General features: G+C 37.2%; 3 protein-coding genes across 5 annotated transcripts in view; 2 read left to right on the top strand and 1 right to left on the bottom strand.

Moving 5' to 3' along the window:
• kdm2aa (lysine (K)-specific demethylase 2Aa) overlaps nt 1-8,297 on the top strand; it is a 30,244-nt gene extending 21,947 nt beyond the window's left edge. For all 3 annotated transcript variants that reach the window (XM_008418921.3, XM_008418904.3, XM_008418913.3), the window contains one exon: nt 7,891-8,297. In XM_008418921.3, the coding sequence (XP_008417143.1) occupies nt 7,891-8,072 (182 nt within the window). In that variant the 3' untranslated portion in view covers nt 8,073-8,297. The remainder of the gene's footprint in view (nt 1-7,890) is intronic.
• Nucleotides 8,298-8,777: 480 nt separating this feature from the next.
• On the bottom strand, nt 8,778-11,902 carry spcs3 (signal peptidase complex subunit 3). Its single transcript, XM_081610660.1, has 5 exons — nt 11,652-11,902; nt 10,577-10,652; nt 10,310-10,384; nt 9,530-9,645; nt 8,778-9,030 (listed from the first exon to the last, which is right to left on the bottom strand). Exons 1-5 carry the CDS (start codon nt 11,792-11,794, stop codon nt 8,898-8,900), a joined length of 543 nt encoding a protein of 180 aa, XP_081466786.1. The 5' UTR covers nt 11,795-11,902; the 3' UTR covers nt 8,778-8,897.
• Nucleotides 11,903-13,075: 1,173 nt separating this feature from the next.
• asb5b (ankyrin repeat and SOCS box containing 5b) lies at nt 13,076-21,783 on the top strand. Its single transcript, XM_008418941.3, has 7 exons — nt 13,076-13,251; nt 16,134-16,213; nt 16,556-16,663; nt 16,733-16,886; nt 19,503-19,637; nt 19,992-20,183; nt 20,254-21,783. The coding sequence occupies exons 1-7, from the start codon at nt 13,161-13,163 to the stop codon at nt 20,379-20,381; spliced, it is 888 nt and encodes a 295-aa protein (XP_008417163.1). The 5' UTR covers nt 13,076-13,160; the 3' UTR covers nt 20,382-21,783.
• Nucleotides 21,784-23,077: the final 1,294 nt, after the last annotated feature.

The raw sequence follows: 23,077 nt of genomic DNA on the forward strand, positions 1-23,077 counted from the left end.
TGTCCACAGACTTTTAATCAACTATTTATTCTTATTTATGTCAGATTTTAACATGGGGGGACATATGTGTAATGGTTATAGTCTTGAATCAGTAGTATAATGCTGAAAACACAAGAAGTTGTAAATACCAGTAAACCCTACAGTGCAGTCCTGGGTAGCTGCAGTTCCAGACACTGTGTTCTTCTGTTGCTATGGTAATTAATCCCCTGCAGCTGTGAGAGCCAAAGAGCGGGAAAATGCTCTTCAGACACAGTTTCTATACTTGGGAGACACCAGGCGTCAGTCTGAAGGACCCTGACAAAAAGCATAAGCCCTAGCAAATTTTTGTAAACATTGTACATGAGCAGGCATGTGTATCTATGTTATGACCAACTTTCAGATCAATAGGGCGATATTTATGCCTGTGAGGGGGATTTAAAAAGGGTTTTTGAGTCAGCCATAAACAGTCCTGTGTGTGTGTTTCATAGAGAAAGATTACTGATTCTGTGAGACACAAAATCTCAAATTTTTTCGTTTTTATTAATTTATGTAATCATTTTAACTCCAATCCCCAATAAAAGTAATAGCTCCCTTCTCGGGTACGAGCCGCACGTTTTGATACCACTTTTGTGGGTGGGTACGCAGCGGTACGAGCCGCATTAACGGTGACGGAAGAATAAATATATAATAATAATAACTAGAAAATTCCTGCAGAAATTTTAAAGGGGCATGCCAAAGTGTGCCCGCCGGCTTTGAGCCAGTGTTTTTATACTAAAAATTAGCATTAATGCTAAAGAAAGCTGCAACGTAGTCAATAACCTGTGGAGAGGCAGAAGCATGTAGAATAATCTGTACTTGTACCATTCATTATGTTAAAATTGATGCATATGCTAAAATTAGCCAATATGCTAATGTTAGCTCAAATGCTGGCAGTAGGATGTGGAGCAACACGACCATGTTGTTTTAATTTTACTACTCTATTCAGTATACTAAACATTTCTAATTAATGAGAAAATTAGGTAAAAGCTAACTTTAGGTAAAAGTGCTAGTGCACTAGTCATAGACAGTGAAATGCTAACTTTTGTACAAATGCTAATGACCTGCCTTGCTGAGCATCACCGCTCTTTTCCTACGAATCCTCTTCCGCTCTCTGTCAGGTTTGTGATCTGTAGCATCGCAGGCGCTGCGTCTGTGCCGCTGGTTCCTTAAAGGAGCAGCGACGTTATTTTCTGTCCATAGACTTTTAATCAGCTATTTATTCTTATTTATGTCAGATTTTAACATGGGGGACATATGTGTAATGGTTATAGTCTTGAATCAGTAGTATAATGCTGAAAACACAAGCAGTTGTAAATACCAGAAAACCCTACAGTGCAGTCCTGGGGAGCTGCAGTTCCAGACACTCTGTTCTTCTGTTGCTATGGTAATTAATCCCCTGCAGCTGTGAGAGCCAAAGAGCGGGAAAATCCTCTTCAGACACAGTTTCTATACTTGGGAGACACCAGGCGTCAGTCTGAAGGACCCTGACAAAAAGCATAAGCCCTAGCAAATTTTTGTAAACATTGTACATGAGCAGGCATGTGTATCTATGTTATGACCAACTTTCAGACCAATAGGGCGATATTTATGCCTGTGAGGGGGATTTAAAAAGGGTTTTTGAGTCAGCCATAAACAGTCCTGTGTGTGTGTTTCATAGAGAAAGATTACTGATTCTGTGAGACACAAAATCTCAAATTTTTTAGTTTTTATTAATTTATGTAATCATTTTAACTCCAATCCCCAATAAAAGTAATAGCTCCCTTCTCGGGTACGAGCCGCACGTTTTGATACCACTTTTGTGGGTGGGCACACAGCGGTACGAGCCGCATTAACGGTGACGGAAGAATAAATATATAATAACTAGAAAATTCCTGCAGAAATTTTAAAGGGGCATGCCAAAGTGTGCCCGTCGGCTTTGACGCAGCGCTATGATGTTAAAAATTAGCATTAATGCTAAAGAAAGCTGCAACGTAGTCAATAACCTGTGGAGAGGCAGAAGCATGTTTAATAAACTGTAGTTGTACCATTCATTATGTTAGAATTGATGCATAAGCTAAAATTAGCCAATATGCTGGCAGTAGCATGTGGAGCAACACGACCATGTTGTTTTAATTTTACTACTGTATTCAGTATACTAAACATGTCTAATTAATGAGAAAATTAGGTAAAAGCTAACTTTAGGTAAAAGTGCTAGTGCACTAGTCATAGACAGTGAAATGCTAACTTTTGTACAAATGCTAATGACCTGCCTTGCTGAGCATCACCGCTCTTTTCCTACGAATCCTCTTCTGCTCTCTCTGTCAGGTTTGTGATCTGTAGCATCGCAGGCGCTGCGTCTGTGCCGCTGGTTCCTTAAAGGAGCAGCGACGTTATTTTCTGTCCATAGACTTTTAATCAACTATTTATTCTTATTTATGTCAGATTTTAACATGGGGGACATATGTGTAATGGTTATAGTCTTGAATCAGTAGTATAATGCTGAAAACACAAGAAGTTGTAAATACCAGTAAACCCTACAGTGCAGTCCTGGGGAGCTGCAGTTCCAGACGCTGTTCTGTTGCTATGGTAATTAATCCCCTGCAGCTGTGAGAGCCAAAGAGCGGGAAAATCCTCTTCAGACACAGTTTCTATACTTGGGAGACACCAGGCGTCAGTCTGAAGGACCCTGACAAAAAGCATAAGCCCTAGCAAATTTTTGTAAACATTGTACATGAGCATGCATGTGTATCTATGTTATGACCAACTTTCAGACCAATAGGGCGATATTTATGCCTGTGAGGGGGATTTAAAAAGGGTTTTTGAGTCAGCCATAAACAGTCCTGTGTGTGTGTTTCATAGAGAAAGATTACTGATTCTGTGAGACACAAAATCTCAAATTTTTTCGTTTTTATTAATTTATGTAATCATTTTAACTCCGATCCCCAATAAAAATAATAGCAATAATGCCGGCCTCGAGCCGCACGATTTGATACCACTTTTGTGGGTGGGCACGCAGCGGTACGAGCCGCATTAACGGTGATGGAAGAATAATAAATAATAAAGAGGCGTTCTATTGGGTGTAGAACAATAGGTGCCTGCCATGCAATGCATGGAGGCAGTACTGACTTGCTTCGCAAGTCAGTACTGCTCTCCTTATGCATTGCTATGGCATGCCCCTAATAATAATAAAGAGGCGTTCTATTGGGTGTAGAACAATAGGTGCCTGCCATGCAATGCATGGAGGCAGTACTGACTTGCTTCGCAAGTCAGTACTGCTCTCCTTATGCATTGCTATGGCATGCCCCTAACTAGAAAATTCCTGCAGAAATTTTAAAGGGGCATGCCAAAGTGTGCCCGTCGGCTTTCAGCCAGTGTTTTTATGCTAAAAATTAGCATTAATGCTAAAGAAAGCTGCAACGTAGTCAATTAACTGTGGAGAGGAAGAAGCATGTTGACTAAGCTGTAGTTGTACCATTCATTATGTTAAAATTGATGCATGAGCTAAAATTTGCCAATATGCTAATGTTAGCTTAAATGCTGGCAGTAGCATGTGGAGCAACAGGACCATGTTGTTTTAATTTTACTACTCCATTCAGTACACTAAACATGTCTAATTAATGAGAAAATTAGCTAAAAGCTAACTTTAGGTAAAAATGCTAGTGCACTAGTCAAAGACAGTGAAATGATAACTTTTGTACTAATGCTAATAAACTGCCTTGCTGCGCACTATCACTATCCTGAGAAATAAATAACATAAAAAACACTAATATTATTGCACTGCCTACGGCGGTGCACTAACACGAGAGGAATATGCAGGCTTTTATTTTGAAACTTTCAGTTAGCTTCATTTTAATGACTATGCTAATTCAATGTGCAACTGTGGTTTGTTTAAACCAGTCATGTAAGGCCCAAAAGAACAATTGCTTGATGTAAAAATGGCCAAAGCTTTTATTTTGAAATTTTCAGTAAGCGTCATGATCAATGGCTACACTAATCCAGTCTGTAACAGTAATTTGGTAACACCAGTTTTTAAATCACCAGTAGAGCAATTGCAGTATGTAAAAATGATCAAGGCTTTTATTTTGAAAAATTTATTAAGCTTCATTGTAAATGGCCACACTAATCCAATGTTTAACAGTGGTTGTGTTAAACCACTTAATTAATAGCCCTCTGCTTTAACTGTATGTTTGCCATAGTGTTTGTATTCTGACCCAGGAGCTGTTGCCATGTTCGGTTGCTATGGTAAATAGGCCACAGGGTGCCAGCTGTAAGAGAGACACAGAGGGGGAGACAATTCTATCTGTTTGAGCCAGCCAGTTTCACTAAAACAAGCGCACTGAACGACCCCTTCCCATTCAAGATCCGTAAGGCCGATCCGAAAACGGTTTGAAGCGTATGAGAGGGCTACTTGTCGTCTCCGAAAGTACAGTGATTCATATCTGTGGGTCATTCACAGGAATTGCACTGATGAGAGAAATATGGTGTGTGCAGAGCTCAGTAATTTTTAAATTAAATCTTTTTTTTTTTTAAAAAGATTTAATTTTTTTGTGATCAATTGTAATTTTCCCTAAATACAAAGTTATTATTTCAAAAATGCATCAGTAGTATTGTTCTTTAGGGGTTATATGATGTAACAATATTTTTTTTACCTGCAGGAGTTGTCTACAGTAGAAGGAGGAACAGGGTCTTAGCTTAAAATGCTCATTTTAAGAAAGACTTAGGTACATATACTAACCAGAGACCAAAGCAAAAATGGGTAAAATGCTTATTTTAAGAATGACTGATGTAAATGTACTAACCTGACAGGAAAAAGTTACTAAAAATTGCTAGAATGCTTATTTTAAATAAGACTGATGTAAACACAAAGTCAGATTTGATGAAAAAGCAGTCTGAACGACCCCTTCCCCTACAAGATCCGTATGGCCGATGCAAAAACTTTTTGAAGCGTATGAGATGGCTTTTTGTCTTCCCTGATATTTATTTCTCAGGATATTTATTGATATTTATTTCAGTAAACTGCCTTGCTGCGCAAGGCAGTTCACTATCCTGAGAAATAAATAACAAAAACTTTAATATTATTGCACCGCCTACAGCGGTGCACTAAAATGGTGTGTCAAATGCTAATGTTTGTGCTAATGTTAATGAACTGCCTTGCTACGCAAGGCAGTTCACTATCCTGAGAAAAAAAGGTAAAAAAAGCTGAGTATTATTGCACCGCCTACGGCGGTGCACTAACGTGAGGAATATGCAGACTTTTATTTTGAAACTTTCAGTAAACTTCATTTTAACTACCACACCAAATCATAGTGTTACAGTAGTTTGTTTAAACCAGTCACATAAAGGCCAAAAGAGTAATGACCTGATGTGAAAAATGTCAAGGCTTTAGTTAGGAGTTAGTTAGGCTGCAAAGAAATATACAGGCTTTTATTATAAAATTTTCAGTAAGCTTAATTTTAAATGGCCACACTAATCCAATGTGTAACAGTGGTTGGGTTAAAGCAGTGATATAATGCCAAGAAAACTCTGCCCAGCCTGCAGATATAACATTCTGTTCACCCTCCATCTGTAGTAACTCAAAAACCTATATAAAACACTGGGGATGAAGCGTCAGTTGGTCATGTCCCATAACTTTGCTCTGAAGCACCTGGACAGAAAACCGTAAGCCCTAGAGAAATTTTGAAAACATTTTACCGGAGCAGGCATGCGGTGCTATTTCCTGACCAACTTTCATACCAATAGCACAAGTTTTGCGGCCATGAGAGCGATTTCAAAATTATTTTTGGGTCAAAATTCCACTCTGTTCCTCACTCTAAAAAGCGGCAGTTGGTTTCAGTTACACTCTAACGTTTCGGCAGTTGGAAATTTCGCTCGTTTTTCGCTTTTTACGTCGCCATCGTAACTCCGATCCCCAATAAAAGTAATAGCTCCCTTCTCGGGTACGAGCCGCACGTTTTGATACCACTTTTGTGGGTGGGCACGCAGCGGTACGAGCCGCATTAACGGTAATGGAAGAAGATGTTATAATAACTAGAAAATTCCTGCAGAAATTTTAAAGGGGCATGCCAAAGTGTGCCCGTCGGCTTTGAGCCAGTGTTTTTATACTAAAAATTAGCATTAATGCTAAAGAAAGCTGCAACGTAGTCAATAACCTGTGGAGAGGCAGAAGCATGTAGAATAATCTGTACTTGTACCATTCATTATGTTAAAATTGATGCATATGCTAAAATTAGCCAATATGCTAATGTTAGCTCAAATGCTGGCAGTAGGATGTGGAGCAACACGACCATGTTGTTTTAATTTTACTACTCTATTCAGTATACTAAACATTTCTAATTAATGAGAAAATTAGGTAAAAGCTAACTTTAGGTAAAAGTGCTAGTGCACTAGTCATAGACAGTGAAATGCTAACTTTTGTACAAATGCTAATGACCTGCCTTGCTGAGCATCACCGCTCTTTTCCTACGAATCCTCTTCTGCTCTCTGTCAGGTTTGTGATCTGTAGCATCGCAGGCGCTGCGTCTGTGCCGCTGGTTCCTTAAAGGAGCAGCGACGTTATTTTCTGTCCATAGACTTTTAATCAGCTATTTATTCTTATTTATGTCAGATTTTAACATGGGGGACATATGTGTAATGGTTATAGTCTTGAATCAGTAGTATAATGCTGAAAACACAAGCAGTTGTAAATACCAGTAAACCCTACAGTGCAGTCCTGGGGAGCTGCAGTTCCAGACACTCTGTTCTTCTGTTGCTATGGTAATTAATCCCCTGCAGCTGTGAGAGCCAAAGAGCGGGAAAATCCTCTTCAGACACAGTTTCTATACTTGGGAGACACCAGGCGTCAGTCTGAAGGACCCTGACAAAAAGCATAAGCCCTAGCAAATTTTTGTAAACATTGTACATGAGCAGGCATGTGTATCTATGTTATGACCAACTTTCAGACCAATAGGGCGATATTTATGCCTGTGAGGGGGATTTAAAAAGGGTTTTTGAGTCAGCCATAAACAGTCCTGTGTGTGTGTTTCATAGAGAAAGATTACTGATTCTGTGAGACACAAAATCTCAAATTTTTTCGTTTTTATTAATTTATGTAATCATTTTAACTCCAATCCCCAATAAAAGTAATAGCTCACTTGCCGGGATTGAGCCGCACGTTTTGATACCACTTTTGTGGGTCAGCATGCAGCGGTACGAGCCGCATTAACGGTAACGGAAGAATAATAAATTATATTTATAATAATAAAGAGACATTCTATTGGGTGTAGAACAATAGGTGCCTGCCATGCAATGCATGGAGGCAGTACTGACTTGCTTCGCAAGTCAGTACTGCTCTCCTTATGCATTGCTATGGCATGCCCCTAATAAACAGACATTCTATTGGGTGTAGAACAATAGGTGCCTGCCATGCAATGCATGGAGGCAGTACTGACTTGCTTCGCAAGTCAGTACTGCTCTCCTTATGCATTGCTATGGCATGCCCCTAATAAGAATAAAGAGACATTCTATTAGGTGTAGAGCAATAGGTGCCTGCCATGCAATGCATGGAGGCAGTACTGACTTGCTTCGCAAGTCAGTACTGCTCTCCTTATGCATTGCTATGGCATGCCCCTAACTAGAAAATAAAATTAAATTTCTCAGTTGTCCCCCGAATAAGTTTGCTGGAGTTTCCCTCCAGTTTCTGTTTGTTGCTGTTGAAAAAAAATCAGATCAAGTTCTTGCATTTTAATTGCAGCGCACCAGGATAAATATAACTGTTTTTATATTTATATTTCAAGCTTACAAAGTAAGACATAGTGATTAATGGTGATCAATTGTTTTAATTGATTTCCAGCCGTAGTTTAACCCTTGCCCGTCTCATCTGCTTCATTTAAATCCTGACTTGTTCGTGTTTGTAAGGTTGCAACCAGCTGACGGACGGCTGCCTGCCCTACCTGAAGCGTTTCTCCTCTCTGACTCTGCTGGACCTGCGAGGCTGTAAGGGCATCAGCAGACGAGCCTGCCACGCTTTCATCTCAGATTTGTCCCACGTCGCCCTCTACTGTATGATGGAGGAGAAGCTCATCCAACGCCTGGACTAACGCCACACCTTTTTTAAAAACATCACTAAAAGGAAGTAATGCCTTCATTTAAATTACTGATGGAGGTGGATGGGATTCTGCCATTTTATTACAGCTTGTAATTTAAAACGTTAAAAAGACGGGGAGGAATTTCTTACTTTAGTATTTTCTTTGTAAGCAGAGGATATGTGTTTGTGAATATTGTTTATCTGAGCACTGTGCTAAAATAAAAGTTTAGTAGTTCTGTGCCTGTTACTTCTGTTCTAATGGGAATGGTCAAGTTTTCACCAACAAGGCAAAATGTATTCCTTTATTCTTACTGATGAGAATTATTGCTACAGCCAATCATATTCTGTTAGCTTGTTTATGTTCTTTAATTCTCCCACATTTGCATAGAAAATGCATTTTGGTTTGCAATGCAAAGCAGACCAGAGTTTGACGCCATGCAGTCCTGCCAAATGCTCTCAACCAGCAGAGTTTCTGCAGGTTTCACAACTCGAATTTAAGGATTTAATAAACTTCTCCTCAAAGATAAGTTTGTTCAACTTCGAGAATGTGTTCTCTCCTTGTTATGCTGTTACTTGAAAATGGTCTCAAAACAATTTTATCGTTTATTGCAATAACTTATCGTTTAATGTGGAGACCTAGAAAAATGTATCCCACAATAATATTAAACTATTTTGAGTCTGATCAGCACTTTCTCCACAAAATCTGTACACACACAAATGTTAGTTTATTTCTTTATTACAAACTGCCTCATACAGAAAAACACTAATGTATGGTGTGTGTGTGTGGCATCAGTCATGGTGGAAAGGTGTGTGTGTTGCTGCAGGTGAACATTTCTGTCTAGTAGCTCTTCGTGGCCTCGTACTGCTCGGGGAAAGGCAGGCTGACGTGTCCGCTTCCGGCTACCAGAGGAAGGATCCCAGCGTTGGGAATGACGTTCCAGGACAGCGTCAAGGTGATGTTTTTATTGGCCCTGCACACAACACAGATGTGCCCGTCAGCCAATCGCATTCAGGAACACGGATACAAGCTATTACACTTTGTTGCAATGTGCTGGAAGGCAACAAACGGCTCCTCGTTGATGATCATCTTTGATTTTGGTTGTGAAATTGTCAACACGAAGCCCTAAATCTTAAATGTACACGTGATATAGAAAACAAAACGGGACGTAGTGCTTTGATATGGTCAACACTATTAACTAGATAAATATTTACGTTTTTAATTCTGATGGTGCGTTAACACCAAACGTGTCTGACGCTTCAAATTCGACACGTGTGCACTTTTGGTGCGTTTACGCCAAACGCGTTATGAGCGTCAGGTGCGTCTGGTTCAAACACTCAAAACGGTTCAAATCGCGCCGCGCTAGACGGTCAAAACGAATTTGGTGTGAACGCACCATGATACATTAGCGGCGTTGTCGGTGTAAAATATGGTTTAATCTAGCATGCTCCTAACACTCTGCAGCGTCTAACCTGAGTCCATTCCCATCATCGAAGAAGAAGTATTTGGATTTCATGTCTCTGAGGTTCAGTTTGGTGTTCTCTCCTCGGAGGATGATCCTATCCCACAGCACCACCTGGTTTAGAGACTGGCACAAACACACACACACACACTTTTATAGTCACCTAAAAGAGTCATATCAAAGTCATTATCTGTGGGTGTAAAGAAACGGTCAGAGGTTTTGGTAGTGAAAAACTTATTTTCGTCATGACCCACCAAAAGTAACAGAACATGCTTGAAAAGTTAAATACTAATATTTAACTTGTTAAATATTCTTTTCATTCTTGTTAAAGTTAAATATTAGTATTTAACTTTAAAAAGCACAAAATATTTAGAATACAGTACATCAGTGCAGACAAATAGATGTGTAATAACAGCCAAAATGTTATTACAAATGCACTGAAATGCAGGTCAGATGGGTAGTTTGTACAGAAATACAGTGAAGATTAGTTTTTTGTTATAAATCAAACTGCTTTATACTGAAACACATTTTCAACGTCAATTTTTCCTGATTAACTTGAAGAAAACAAGTTAATCTCAAGAAAATAAACTTTTTTTTCTCGAGACAGGTTGACTGGTGTATGTGTTAAACCTGATTCCATCCTTCAATGCATGCAACAGCAGGGGGAGAGGACTTATGAGGTATAAGCCATGACGTTGTCTGAATGACAACGTGTGTCTGATTTTTTTTATTTCATGCTGATCCAAACCAGATGAACACACCAAAGCTCAATAAGTTTGTGTTTACTTACGTTGCTCTTTGTGGCGTATTCAGCTGACAAGTAGAGAAACAGCTGCTTGACATTCCAGTCAAAAATTGGCTCCAAATGTGTGAAAAGTTAAAGAACAACACAAAGACACACATTTGATCAAACAACAACACTTTGAATTAACCAAATCTCTTCAAAAACAAAGTACAGTTACATTGATGTTAGTGTAGTTTTTAAATAGTACGGAGTTACTGCTGAGCAAATATAACTTCATCTCAGCATTTAGGACATCAGATTAAGTAAAAGGATATCAGCTGAGATGTCAAAGGTGATAAACCCCAGATCACTTCGTTCCCTGGGTCCTGTGAAGTCATCAACATTCTTCCTGTTAGAGAGGAAAATTAATTAGTTTGAAACTCAAATTAGATTAAAAAAAAAAAAAAACGTTTCCGTTTCCCCATCTTCTCCCAGGTTGCCAGGTGCCTTCAGGATTCATTTTAAGGCAAATCTGGAGCCTGATGTTACGAGTTTTTACAAGATAATTTTGTGGGTCTTAAGAATGGCGATGCTAACTACATAGGAGCTAAAATGTATATTTTATTTGTTTACAAATATCTTCCAAAAAAACTCAGAAACTTTGAGATTATTCTCAGATATTTTCTAAAAAAAAAAAGAAAAAAAAACAAGTGGAAAATTCAATCTTTGAAAATTTTCCACCTTTCAAACTCAGAAATTACCTATTGCAGCTTTAAATTAAAACTGAAAGTTAAATAGTTTCTATAATGGTGCATAACTTAATAAATTAACAATTGAATACATTAATAAGAGATACAAAAATGCTTAATTTCCTCTTTGGGATCTGAAAGAGGCCAGATCCTCTTTTGGATCTGGCCTCTTTCAGCCCCCCATCTGGTACCGCCCATGCTTTCTGCATCCAAGTAAAAGCTGGATTTAGTGGGGAACTGAGTCCACACAGCATGATGCTGCCATTGCATGTCAGCTAAAGCGGTGTGGTCACTAGCAAGAGACGCATATGGTTGTGCTCCCATGTGGTAATGGTGAATAAATGTGCATAAAAATTAATGCAGCTTTTCCAAAATATTACGAAACTTTCTAAATAATTTTTTTTATCAAGTATGTTTTTTTTAATGAAGCCGGTTTTAAATCTAGTTTGATAATAAATATCACTACAGGTGGTAACATGAGAGCAGCAGAAGGAGGAAGTCTGGGTTACTAATCATCCGATCAGACAGCAGGGCCTCGTTCTGACTCTACATGGTGATGGTGAGGCATCATAAATAAATTCACCACTGCTAATAACGTTCATGAAGACAAAGAACAGCAGTTTTCTCCCCCAAACAGCTGATATGAATGAAGCTCTTACAGCATAACTTTAGAGACGTGGATGTCCACAGAAACTCTTCTGTCTTTAAAAGCCGTCGTGACGAAACAGCCGAAAGTCAGAGCCGCCATGACGCTCAGAGAGAAGGCGAACAGCGAGTTAGCTCTCGATAGAACCGTATTCATCTTTAAAAGTGGCTAAAGGGAGCTGAAATGAATGACAGACGAAAGGCTAATATAGAGCAACCGTTGAACAAACACTAGCGGATGTATACCCGGAAGTGTCGCCGTAAACACAACTTCCTGTGCGGAGCTTTTCAGAATAAATGCACCGTATTAGGCGTTTTGTTTCTTGTCAAAAGAGTTAAGTGTTCATTTAGGGAATTGCTTCAATAATAAAAGTGATTAACCTGTGTCTGAACAGTTAATTTACTATTTATAATAACGATTATATGAATGATTTGTTAACGTAGCAACACAGACAGGAAACAGCCACCTGCAGAGATGAATAAGCGCTTCCTCTTCTTTTCCCCACTAAATAGCGTTTGGCTACTATTATAACGGGGCATTACCGCCATCTTCTGAATGAAAGTCAGACTCCATAGTACACAATAAATAAATAAAGTCTACCAAAATATATATTAGTCCCCTTATTTGTGTTGTGTGAAACATATTGAACTCTTTTAATGAGATTTTTGCTGGTACTTCTACTTTAAGGGTCACCACAGTGGATCATTTACCTTCAGATGCCCATTTTCAAGATGCAAACGACTCTTAATGCCATAAATTTATATTTAGAGATTCATCTGTATTTTATTTTAAGTGTCACCTTTACATATCTTGAATTAATCTAAATTAGCTTTTTAAATTTCCAGTCAGTTCATAGTAACTACTCATAATAGTAGTTACTATGAACTACTGTTCATAGTAGTTCATAGTAATTATAGTAACTATAAATAGTAGTTTAGGGAGAAATTAAATTATGTAATTTAATTTGTTTCTAAAATTACAAGGTGATCAAAAATCCGTAGATTTCAGTTAGTAAAATATGGGCTGTAAATTATGGAGAGGCAAATTGAATGGTTTCTACTGCTTGCTGAGTGTCCAAAACCATTTTTGTAACTGGTTATGTATATCGTTATATAAATAATTTAATCTTTTACTCCAATGGGCTGAAATTTGTGATGAAATATGATTTAAAAAAACAAGATTATAATGTAGTTGGTTAGTAGATCACATAATTTTGTAAAGAAATCTAGATATTAATTTTAAAATTGCTCAAATAAAAGTAGAAAGTACAGCATACTCCAAAAAAATATAATTAGAAAAAACAAATTTATGTAAATATAATTAGTTTCTTCCTGCGTACGTGTTATTTTATCATCTTTCTAAAATAATCTTGTCCTGCGATCCACCTTGCATCTCAGCCAATCAGAATGAGTTTCGCCTTTGACTCCGCCCCCTCGCTGTGACTCGTGCTGTGGTGTTTTGACTGCAGCACGTGAGCCCCAGCCGCGGTACATGGAGTTCCAGCCCGAGCAGCTGAGGGGAGATGTCCAGGAAAAGAGCCGCAGAGTCGGTGTCCGTGCCCAGCAGCACCCCGGAGAGGAAGCGGGCCTGCTGGGGCGTTCTGATCAGCCAAGGTCGGTCCTCTGCTTAGCTTTTCAATGCGATAGAAACCAGAACGGATGAAGAAAAAAAAGGTTGAAATACAGAACAACATGTTGAACTTGTGATGCATTCAGTGTTGACAGCGCAGTTCTGGTATGTGTTACGGGTAAATAAGACCTAATGGCGCAAGCCTAAAATACCCCCTAACATGATCTGAAAACAACACATGTTAAGACTAAATAAAACTGTAGAATTAACTCAATAAAACTGCTTTTTATGGTAATCTGCATTAAGTGTCCATCCTCTGGGTTAAATTAGAGAATTTACTGAAATACTGTAATAAATGCTCTTTATATTATGCTCTTTGTTACCCTGGTGTTTTTGTAATAGCCGTAGGCCTGTCGCAATAAGCAATAAGCCAATTAATCGCATGATAAATTAAAAGGAACTCATTAATTTCCATTTACATGCTTTACCGTTTTTCTTTTTCTACCAAAAAAAAAATAGAAAAAAAAGAATGGATGACAAAAGTCTTCAATCTGGTGTTTTGGTCTCAACTAGCCCTTTTTTGAAGCACAGTTTTTGTTTTCAGAAACTTCCTAATTACTTTTATTTATTTGTTTTTTTTTTTGTTTATTTATTTTGGATATTTAAAATGTCTCCCAGTTCCAGTGTTAAATGTTTATTAGAATTTAAAGTTTATTGAGCTTTGAGAATGTGTTCTTGCATTATTTTGCCATTATCATTATATTGCCTGAACATAGTCTCAAAACAACAATCTTATATTTTATCACAATATCTTCTGCAAAAATTATTGCTCAGCTACATTTGTTCAATAGATTACAAGTACTGTAAAAACGATTCAGTGGTTTCAACTAATATGTTACATACATATTAGTAACATATTAGTTACTAATATGTTAGTAACTATTAGTTGGCATATTATTAGTTGAACTATTAGTTGAACTAATAACTTAGTTATTAGTTTAATTACGTTCTTAAGTTTGTGGCAGTTATTTATTTAAAACTGTTTTCAGGTTTGTTTAAAACTGTTTGATGTAAAATATGCTATATTCCAGCTTATAAATTTAAAGGATTAAATTTTTTCAAAATTAATTTGTTTGTTTAAATTATAGTTAATTTATATTTTCTATTTGAATGTACTTAAGATTAAATGAATGCAAAATGTTAAAAATGACTTAACATTAAATCAAAACAGTAAATTCTACTTAATAATATCTATTTTAATGTTTTGCTATAGTTTTATTGAGTAGATTTGGGATATTCTTTTCTTACAGTGTACTCAGGTGACCTTAAATGCTACTAGGGGAATTTCTGATGTCAATTATTTACAAAGTAGGTATGACACTGAGTCAGGAAAAATTCAGGTGGATATTTAATGTTCACTTTCATTTTTGTCTGAAGTTAGAGCTTAGATTGTGGACTAATATCAGGCATTTAAACTTTGCCTTTCAGTTGCAAATCAAAAAGTAATAATCCGAATTGCCTTTTGAAAACCTGACTTACAGGTGTGTAAGATTTAACTAGCTGTGAATTGCCACAAACGCAATGGTTTAATTTGTTGCTACAGCAACTATCAGTACATTTCTAATGCACTTTGGCCACATAATTAAAAATATGATGCGAAACCTTTCTGTTTGGAATATGTGCACCAGAATGTTTTCTATTCATTTTTCTCACTTCAAATTTTTAAATGTTTTCTTCTACATAAATAAACTGCATCACTTAACCAAACATGTGAAACCAAACGATAAGAAGCAATTTTATTCTTGTTTTCTGCATCCTGAATGTCATTCAGCACGGTAATAGTTGAGTTTACTGGAGTGGTTCTTAAAGTTTTAAGAACTACTCAACGACTGTATTTTTGTTTTAAAAAGAAATTACGAGTATAAATCTATGTTGTTTCAAAGTATCAACAGGAAAATGATACAAAACATCAGGCAAATAATCACAGGATTGTTTCACTAAACACAAACTCACTGGGGCGAGATGAAAAAGCAATGACATGAAAGAAAACATGAACAGTAAACAGAAATAAATACGACTCTTAACTAAACAAATCCAAAACACAAACAATGAGAACAACTGAACTAGCGCAAAGAGTAAACTAAAAACATAAAGATATAAGAAACAAACAAGAAAGAACTGAAAAGACAAAACAACATCGCAAAAACACAAAATCTTACCAACTACACCTTAAATAAGACAAAACTCACTTTTCAGCAAGATATATGAGCTTAATATTGATGAAAAAGTACTTGTTCCACTGGGAAAATGTTTTAGTTAAATACTTTGCCAATGTAACTAGAACTTGTTCTTCATTAAGGAATTATTCACTTAAAACAAGGTGTTATATCTTGCAGAAAAGTTAGCTTTAAGTTTTGTCTTATTTCAAGCGTACTAAGATACAGGGTGACCCACGAAAAAGCAGCCCGCGTTACTATAGTATTACTGGCGGCCTTCCGTAAAGAAAGAAAGAAATTGAAAAGCCAAAATCTTTACTCACTCTTTACAGAACGTGCCTCGTGTGTCAATGCAGTTTTGGGCGCGCCTTGACATATTGTCATATACACGATGGGGCACCAATGCTCTGAATTGCATTTCGAATATTGTCTTTCAATTGCTGTAAAGTTCTCGGGTTATTAGCGTACACTTTTCCCTTCAAATTGCCCCACAGATAAAAGTCACTATTTGTTAAATCCGGCGATCTCGGTGGCCCCTCTGGCAGGAAGGCGGGCTACTTTTTCATGGGCCACCCTGTATCTTAACTAGAAACTAGACCAAAATGACTGCAGGATTTTGGGTTTTTGTAGTGAACTGAAAGTAAAGGTCTAAACAAATGGGCTATAATAAAAGGTTTTGTTGGTGTGTTTGGGGGTTTGTTTGTTTCCAGGGTCGTGGGCAGATCGCTCTCCGCTCCATGACGCAGCGTCTCAGGGTCGCCTGCTGATCCTGCGCAGGCTGCTGGCTGAGGTAGGACCATGACACTGACACCAACTTAAAACCACACATTTTTCTAAGAAAACCAAATCACTTAGTAAAACATAACACAGTGGAAAACCAGTGAGTAAACTAGTTTAATCTACAATCGTCTTTATCTTCTGTTTAATATTGAATCGCCATCATTAACCCTGTTGACTGTGAGGAATCTGGAAAAGCCGCCTATCCCGTACATCGCCCCCTAGTGATGAAAAGTGATAATTACACAGCCTTGTTTGTATATAATGTTGTCAGTTTTATTGGTTTTTCTCTGATCTGATCACACCCAGCAGCGACCAAATAAACAATGTGTTTTTTGCATGTGTTCTTTTGCAGGGATATCATGTAAACATCAAGACCATCGACCAAGTGACGCCCCTCCATGAAGCCTGTCTGTCTGGACACGTGGCATGTGTCAGGGCGTTGCTAAGTGCTGGAGCTAATGTAAGTACTGATACTTTCACTTTCATTTCCAGACATAATATGATAGTTTAATGGTGCGTGATCCTGCAGGTGAATGCTGCCACCATCGACGGCGTCACTCCTCTGTATAATTGCTGTGCATCAGGGAGCGTCGGGTGCATGGAGCTGCTGCTGCAGAATGGAGCGCACATGCACACACTTCACACACACTTCCCTTCGTCTATGCATGAAGCCTGCAGGAGAGGTATGCACACACAGCAGAAACCTTGTGTGTATTAAAGTGTCTTCCTAGTAGACAAATACGCCCCGCTGTGTTCAGAATGTGAATGCGTTTAGATTACGGCGGAGGTGTCCAAACTTTTTGTTACCTGGACCAAAAACATCAACTTGTGGGCTGGTTTTTTCTTGTCTTTTTTTTTTTTGACTAAAACACAAAGTTTCAGTCAGAATTTTGTTTCTGCTCAACAGTAAACTAAGCACTAAATACTTTAATTAAGCAATAAAAATAGTCAGATTTTTTTTGTAGGAAAGGGATGTGAGGGAATCATTGTAAGTACAACATTTTGAAAAGGTTTCACATAATTTCACTTTCTCATTTATTTTGGGTTTGACTGAAGAAACTACTAGTATTCCATATAATCTGGTCCAAAACACCTCTCTCTGCACAAAAAAAAGTCAAAAATTAAGAAATAATAGTAAATTCAAACAACCAAGAAAAACCCACAACAACTGTGTGAAATCAAGCTATCGTAACTCGCAGCTACATAACCGCAACACAGGAACTGGCATTACCTAGCTTGCTGTACAGTCAAATAAAATCTGACTCGGCTCATATAGACAATATAGCATTCACAGTCAAAGAAAAGACACATCCGTTCAAACACAATATATAACGACGAGGCGACTTAACCAATTTATTTATTTTTTTAAAAACCTGGACCGAAAGTGTAGCACTTACATTATGCTAGCAGCATTAAACATCCTCCTGTAAGTATCAGGCCATAGACATGAATATTATTAATATTAATATTAATATTATATTAATTAATTATTAGTTTTCATGTCTATGCATCAGGGTACGTGATTACGTTGAGAGAGGTGCGTTCAAGTGCAATGGGAAATACTCACTGCTCAATTCTTACAGGTGCTAATAAAAAAATTTACTAATTTACATAACAAAATATGGCAGAAATGGTAAAATTCAAAGCTTGACTGAAAGTAATATAATTAACCTGTTACACAGTTCTGCTTCTCACTAACAGCAGCCTGTTGCTCCGCCCACACTTTGGACTGAACCATTGTTCTAACAATGGTAGGGGGGGGGGGACTTAAAAATTCATTCTTATTTTTTTCTGAGATAAATGGCAGATTTACTTTGCAAACAAATAGCTAGCACTGTAATTATTTACACGCACACATTGTATCATGGTTAGTGAGTCACAATGTGCAGAGTTCACACACATTTATCCTGCAGAATCACAACCTTCACACTAGAACATCTGTACACTTAACATGATTATTTCATGATTTATTCAAGATTTTTATTTATTTTCAGTCAAAATATTAATTTTGACCTACAAAATACTAACTGTAAAATACCTAAAATGTTCACTATCTCTTTTCTCCGTCATGCAGACTGTGCTTTCGGCAAATAGTGAGTGACAATGTGAACAACAATTTAGAAACGAAAGGAAGTTCAGTCTAACATGGGAAAGACTTTTCCCTGCAGAGATGCTCTAAGCAAAAATAAGGCAGGTTTTCCTTCCTTCTTTGCTTTCACTAATGTCAATGTGTACAAACATACACATACAGTATGTGGGAGCATAGAATAAGTGATTATGTGTATAATTAATTCATTTTGGTGATGTTTAGTTTATCTATATAGCACCAGTACACAACAAATGTCATCCCAAGGAAATTTCCAAGACAAATAGATCCAGTTTATAATATGTAAGTCAATTCAGTTCAATCCAATCACTTAGACAGATAATCACACATCAACTTCATCCCAACAAAAATAAAGAAAAAATGAAACATTTCCTGCCTATTTTATTGCGTTCTCTGCCAATTGTGTGCATTTGTGTGTGCAGTCCCAAAGCAACAAACTCACACACATGCAGCAGCTTCTGGAGTGTCAGAGATTTTTTTTTCCTAAATCAAAATAGTTTCAGAAAAAACAATCTTACAGAGCGCTATTGATTTACTTTGTGTGATGGATCATAAACAGAAAAACATTGCAACATTCCAGGTTTAAATCATTACGTATAAAATAAGCACAAAATCATTTCTGCTGCTGGTAGATTTTGATTTGTTATTGTCATTCAACCAAAGTTTGATTTTGATAGGAAATGAGAGAGGCAACTCTCGAAAGAAAGTAAATAAATAGAAAAGGGGGAATCCATTTGAGGGAAAAAAAACATTGGTTTTTATTTACATTTGATGAAAAATATCCATGTCAAAACATTTTTATTGGAAAATCTTTAGTACTCCAATTATCAAAGGGTTCTTATAATTGTCAATCAGTTTCTTTATGTTTCCACACATTATTTATATTTATCTTTGGTAATAAGCACTTTGAATTGCCTTGTTGCTGAAAATGTGCTATATAAATAAAATTACCTTTACCTTACCTAAAAATAAAATTCAACTATGTGGAGTGAAAACTGTTGACAAAAAGAGAAAAGATTGCACCACCAGTGTGGTCGTATTTCAGATGTTTAGAACAAAGAACAAAAAAAATAATTAAATTTAATTTAAACTCATATATGGTTTTATATCAGCCATAATGTAAATGAATGAATTCAAATGGGTCCAAACTGTGTTCTGTATAAGTTAAGCTTTTCGTCATTGTGTCGTCAAGGGAACAGCCAGTGTGTGGAGAGCCTTCTTTCTCATGGAGCAGATCCAGACCACCAGGTCCCTCACCTGGGCTCCCCTCTCTACGTGAGCTGCCTACACCGACACACAGCCTGCTCAAAGCTGCTGTTGGACAAAGGTGTGACTTTTCTGTTTCTGTTTTTCTTTTTAATTACACTTTCTAGTTGCTCTCTGCAACCGACTATTAGGGCCAAATTAAGGAAAAAAATTATAATTACAAGAAAAAAGTCATGATATTGTGAGAAGAATTTCATAATAATATAAGAAAAAAGTTGTAGTAACACAAGAATGAACTCATAATATTAAAAGAAGTTGTAATATTAGCAGAAGGAAGTAGTAATTTTGTCAGCCAATCAATTCATTTTATTTACTCTTACTTGAGTCAACCTCTGCGTACTCTACCCGCCTCTGGTTGGCCCTATGCATGGTGCTGTAGTTGTGACATTTATTTTGCCCTCCTCCCCTCATCCAGGAGCCAGTGTTAATGCAGGGAAAAGCGGGGAAAGCCCTCTGCATGTAGCTGCCAGACAGAACAGCACCGATCTGGTGTCGGTTTTACTCGACCATGGAGCCGAAACCAAGCTCAGAGACGGAAACGGCCAGCGGCCGTTAGACCTCGCTCCGCCTGGTGGAGAAACACACCAGCTGCTTGTGGCATTTGAAGGTAATGATTTTTCGCTGTGAGGATTTTCAAGTTGAATGAAAACCCCTGAACCGGCTCTGTTTGACTCCAGCGTCCCCCAGGAGTCTCTGCCAGCTGTGCCGTCTCCGGATCAGGACCGTGATTGGGCGAGCCAGACTCAAGCAGCTTCCTCTCCTCCCTCTTCCTTCACTTCTCACTCAATACTTGGAGCACACATAGAGCCATAGGCTGCGTGCTCTCCCGTACTTTTCTGGCTCCAATGCAAAAACAGAAAATATTACCAAGTATTTTTGTTCTAGTTTCTAGTGCATATATCTCAGTACACCTGAAATAAGACAAAAAACTGACTTAGAAGTAACTTTTCAGTAAATTTTCAGCAAGAAATAGCAGCTTATTCTGGGTAAGTCCTTAATATTAATGAAAAAGTACTAGTGATAAGTACTTCAAGACATTTTTCCCATGTTATTTCACTTATAACTTGTACTTTTTAAAAAAAAATCAATATTTAGGGGTTGTTATAAAAATTATATATATGTCAAAAGAAATTTTTCTTCCTAATTTAACGGCTTGAAATTGGGCCTCTGTCTCTTTAAAATCTCCTGCTCTTTCTGAAACTCCGCCTTCAGTGGGTCATCACAACATGGCTTCCCTATTAACCCTTTAACAACATTTTTACCAGCGTTGCACTGAGAAGTAGCTCATACAATGAGCTCAGCTGACTTTCACCGGGTGTTTGCTAATTACTGCTGGCTAGTCTGAAGGATCTGAGTGGGGCAGTTGTACGGGAGGCTGCTCCATGAGGCAGAAGCTCATAAACTGCAGTTCAGAGGAGGAGCTGCGTCCCGAAGGCGTGGCTTGGTCCAACCAGGCATTTTGCACAGCTGAATGGTTGTCATGGCGATGAACGGATTTCTCAGTCATGCATGAAATAATTAAGGCAACACTCCAGGTATGTTTTAGATAAAAAATTTAAAAACATTACATTATAACAAGACATAAAGTAATTTTTTCTTAATACTACCTCTTTAAAACAAGTTACTATCTTGCTGAAAACTTATTTGTAAGTTAGTTTTATCTCATTTCATGTGTACTGAGATATTTGCACTATAATCTAGACCAAAAAAATTCTAAAAATGTTGTGTCTTTCAGTCTAGCTATAGTGAATACAGATAGTATTTCCTGTCAACATGTCACCGTGGATTCAAGCCGATAAAGGACCTGTTTGCACCCTGAAGATGCACATCAAGCTCCCACATATGATGCACTAACTATTCCCGTAATTTTGCTGAAAAGTGTTTTCTCAGCCGATAACCTTAATATCTTTATGTCAATGTTATTTATGAATAATTTTTTTATTTTGTGAATGTCAGAATGCTGCTGGAATTGGAAACATTTCTAAAATGTGTGTTTGCATACATGCTAATGAAATGCTAATAAATAATTTATATTTGTGAAATGACAAAATATAGAGTATTTTATTGGATGCAATGAACCACTATCTGTTTTTTATTACTTCAGCTAAAGATTATTTAAATGATACACTGTATATTGAATTGAAATGACAGATTATTGTGAACTGGACTTGAAATGAATCGAATAAATAAAGTTTTTATTGCAAAAAGGTTGGTTGCTTGACTGCAGCGTTAAACTTTGGTGCAATATTGCAGCTATTACTACGTAGTTATGAACAGATAAGAGTCATACAAACATAAATAATTATAAATAATTTACAGTACATCAAATAAAAATGACTTACTTAAAATTTCATTAATAAAAATGTGAAACAACGAAAGAATCACAAATAGGGACATTCAGGCTGTTAGATTTGGTTTTATAATAATTTTTTAATGTTTAAAAAGTTCTCGACTGTCCCACGGGTCATCAGGATAATAATCCAGTCTTTTTCATTTTCAGATATTTTAGAGTTATTTTTTAATCAGTTTTATTTGTGGATTTCTTGAGTTTTCAGTAAAGTTATTTTAAATCCCTTGTTTTTTTATTTCTGGTTGCTTCTCCAATGCAAAGCGTTTCGTTTTGACTGACGTCCTGAGGATGAGCGGAGAGCTCTGCGTACGGCAGCAGGCTGAGCAGGAACTGATCCTGGATATTGGATCCTGCTGCAGAGATCAGTAATTATGGTGCTTAGCTCTTGAGCAATCAGCTCAAACATACCACACCCTGAGACACAGAAACAGCTTCTTCCAAAAACTGTGAATAAAAGGTAGAGAATCACGGCACAGCAGAACAGATGATCTATTTTATAGCCAACAATTAAATAGATGTTACAACAAGAAGAATGGGCATAGCAGGAACCGCAGCCTTTCATTTCATTTTCAGGGCGATTTCCTTTTGTGGTTGTTCTTTAAAAACCCAGCATGCAGCTGAGCAAACAGAGCAGGCAATTTGCTGCGGAACAACTTTTCCATTACTCACATTTCTACAACACTTCATTGACAGCAAACTTTTACTGTCAGTGTACCAGAAGCTTTACTCAGCTTCACACGTTTACAAACCATATAGCTACATTTCTAACGTCATATCTTTAAGTTAATTAATTTAAAATTACAATCATGGATTTTGCTGTAATTGAGCTTGATAGCCTTTTGAACCTATGAAAGATCTTTTCAATGATATGCATTGACAAGAAAACATAAAAATATAGATTTATTACTAACTTAATACTTGTTTGTAACCTCAGACTAGAAAGAAAATCCTGATTTCTGTCAAATGTTTTATAGATTAGGAAACGCCATAAGTCTAACTTATTCTTGTTTGTACACATCTTCCTTGCCAAAGGACTCAGTGCTTGGATCCTTTTATATATACAAATACATAAAACGATATTAAGGATAATATACTGTACAGTAAGGGCACAACAATGACATGAAATATTGTGCAATTATCAAAAGCTGCAT

The sequence above is a fragment of the Poecilia reticulata genome, chromosome 1 (assembly GCF_904066995.2).
Source record: "Poecilia reticulata chromosome 1, P_reticulata-male-v2, whole genome shotgun sequence".
Lineage (NCBI taxonomy): Eukaryota > Metazoa > Chordata > Actinopteri > Cyprinodontiformes > Poeciliidae > Poecilia > Poecilia reticulata.

Bases quoted from the DNA above. Each gene is read 5' to 3' on its own strand.
- spcs3 (XM_081610660.1), bottom strand. From the start codon at position 11,794: ATGAATACGGTTCTATCGAGAGCTAACTCGCTGTTCGCCTTCTCTCTG. The intron at 10,385-10,576 runs ATCCTTTTACTT...CTTTTCACACAT, and splicing joins CCTTTGACATCTCAGCTGAT to TTGGAGCCAATTTTTGACTG. The intron at 9,646-10,309 runs GTAAGTAAACAC...TGTTTGTGCCAG, and splicing joins AATACGCCACAAAGAGCAAC to TCTCTAAACCAGGTGGTGCT.
- asb5b (XM_008418941.3), top strand. From the start codon at position 13,161: ATGTCCAGGAAAAGAGCCGCAGAGTCGGTGTCCGTGCCCAGCAGCACC. The intron at 16,887-19,502 runs GTATGCACACAC...TGTGTCGTCAAG, and splicing joins GCATGAAGCCTGCAGGAGAG to GGAACAGCCAGTGTGTGGAG. The intron at 19,638-19,991 runs GTGTGACTTTTC...CCCCTCATCCAG, and splicing joins AAAGCTGCTGTTGGACAAAG to GAGCCAGTGTTAATGCAGGG.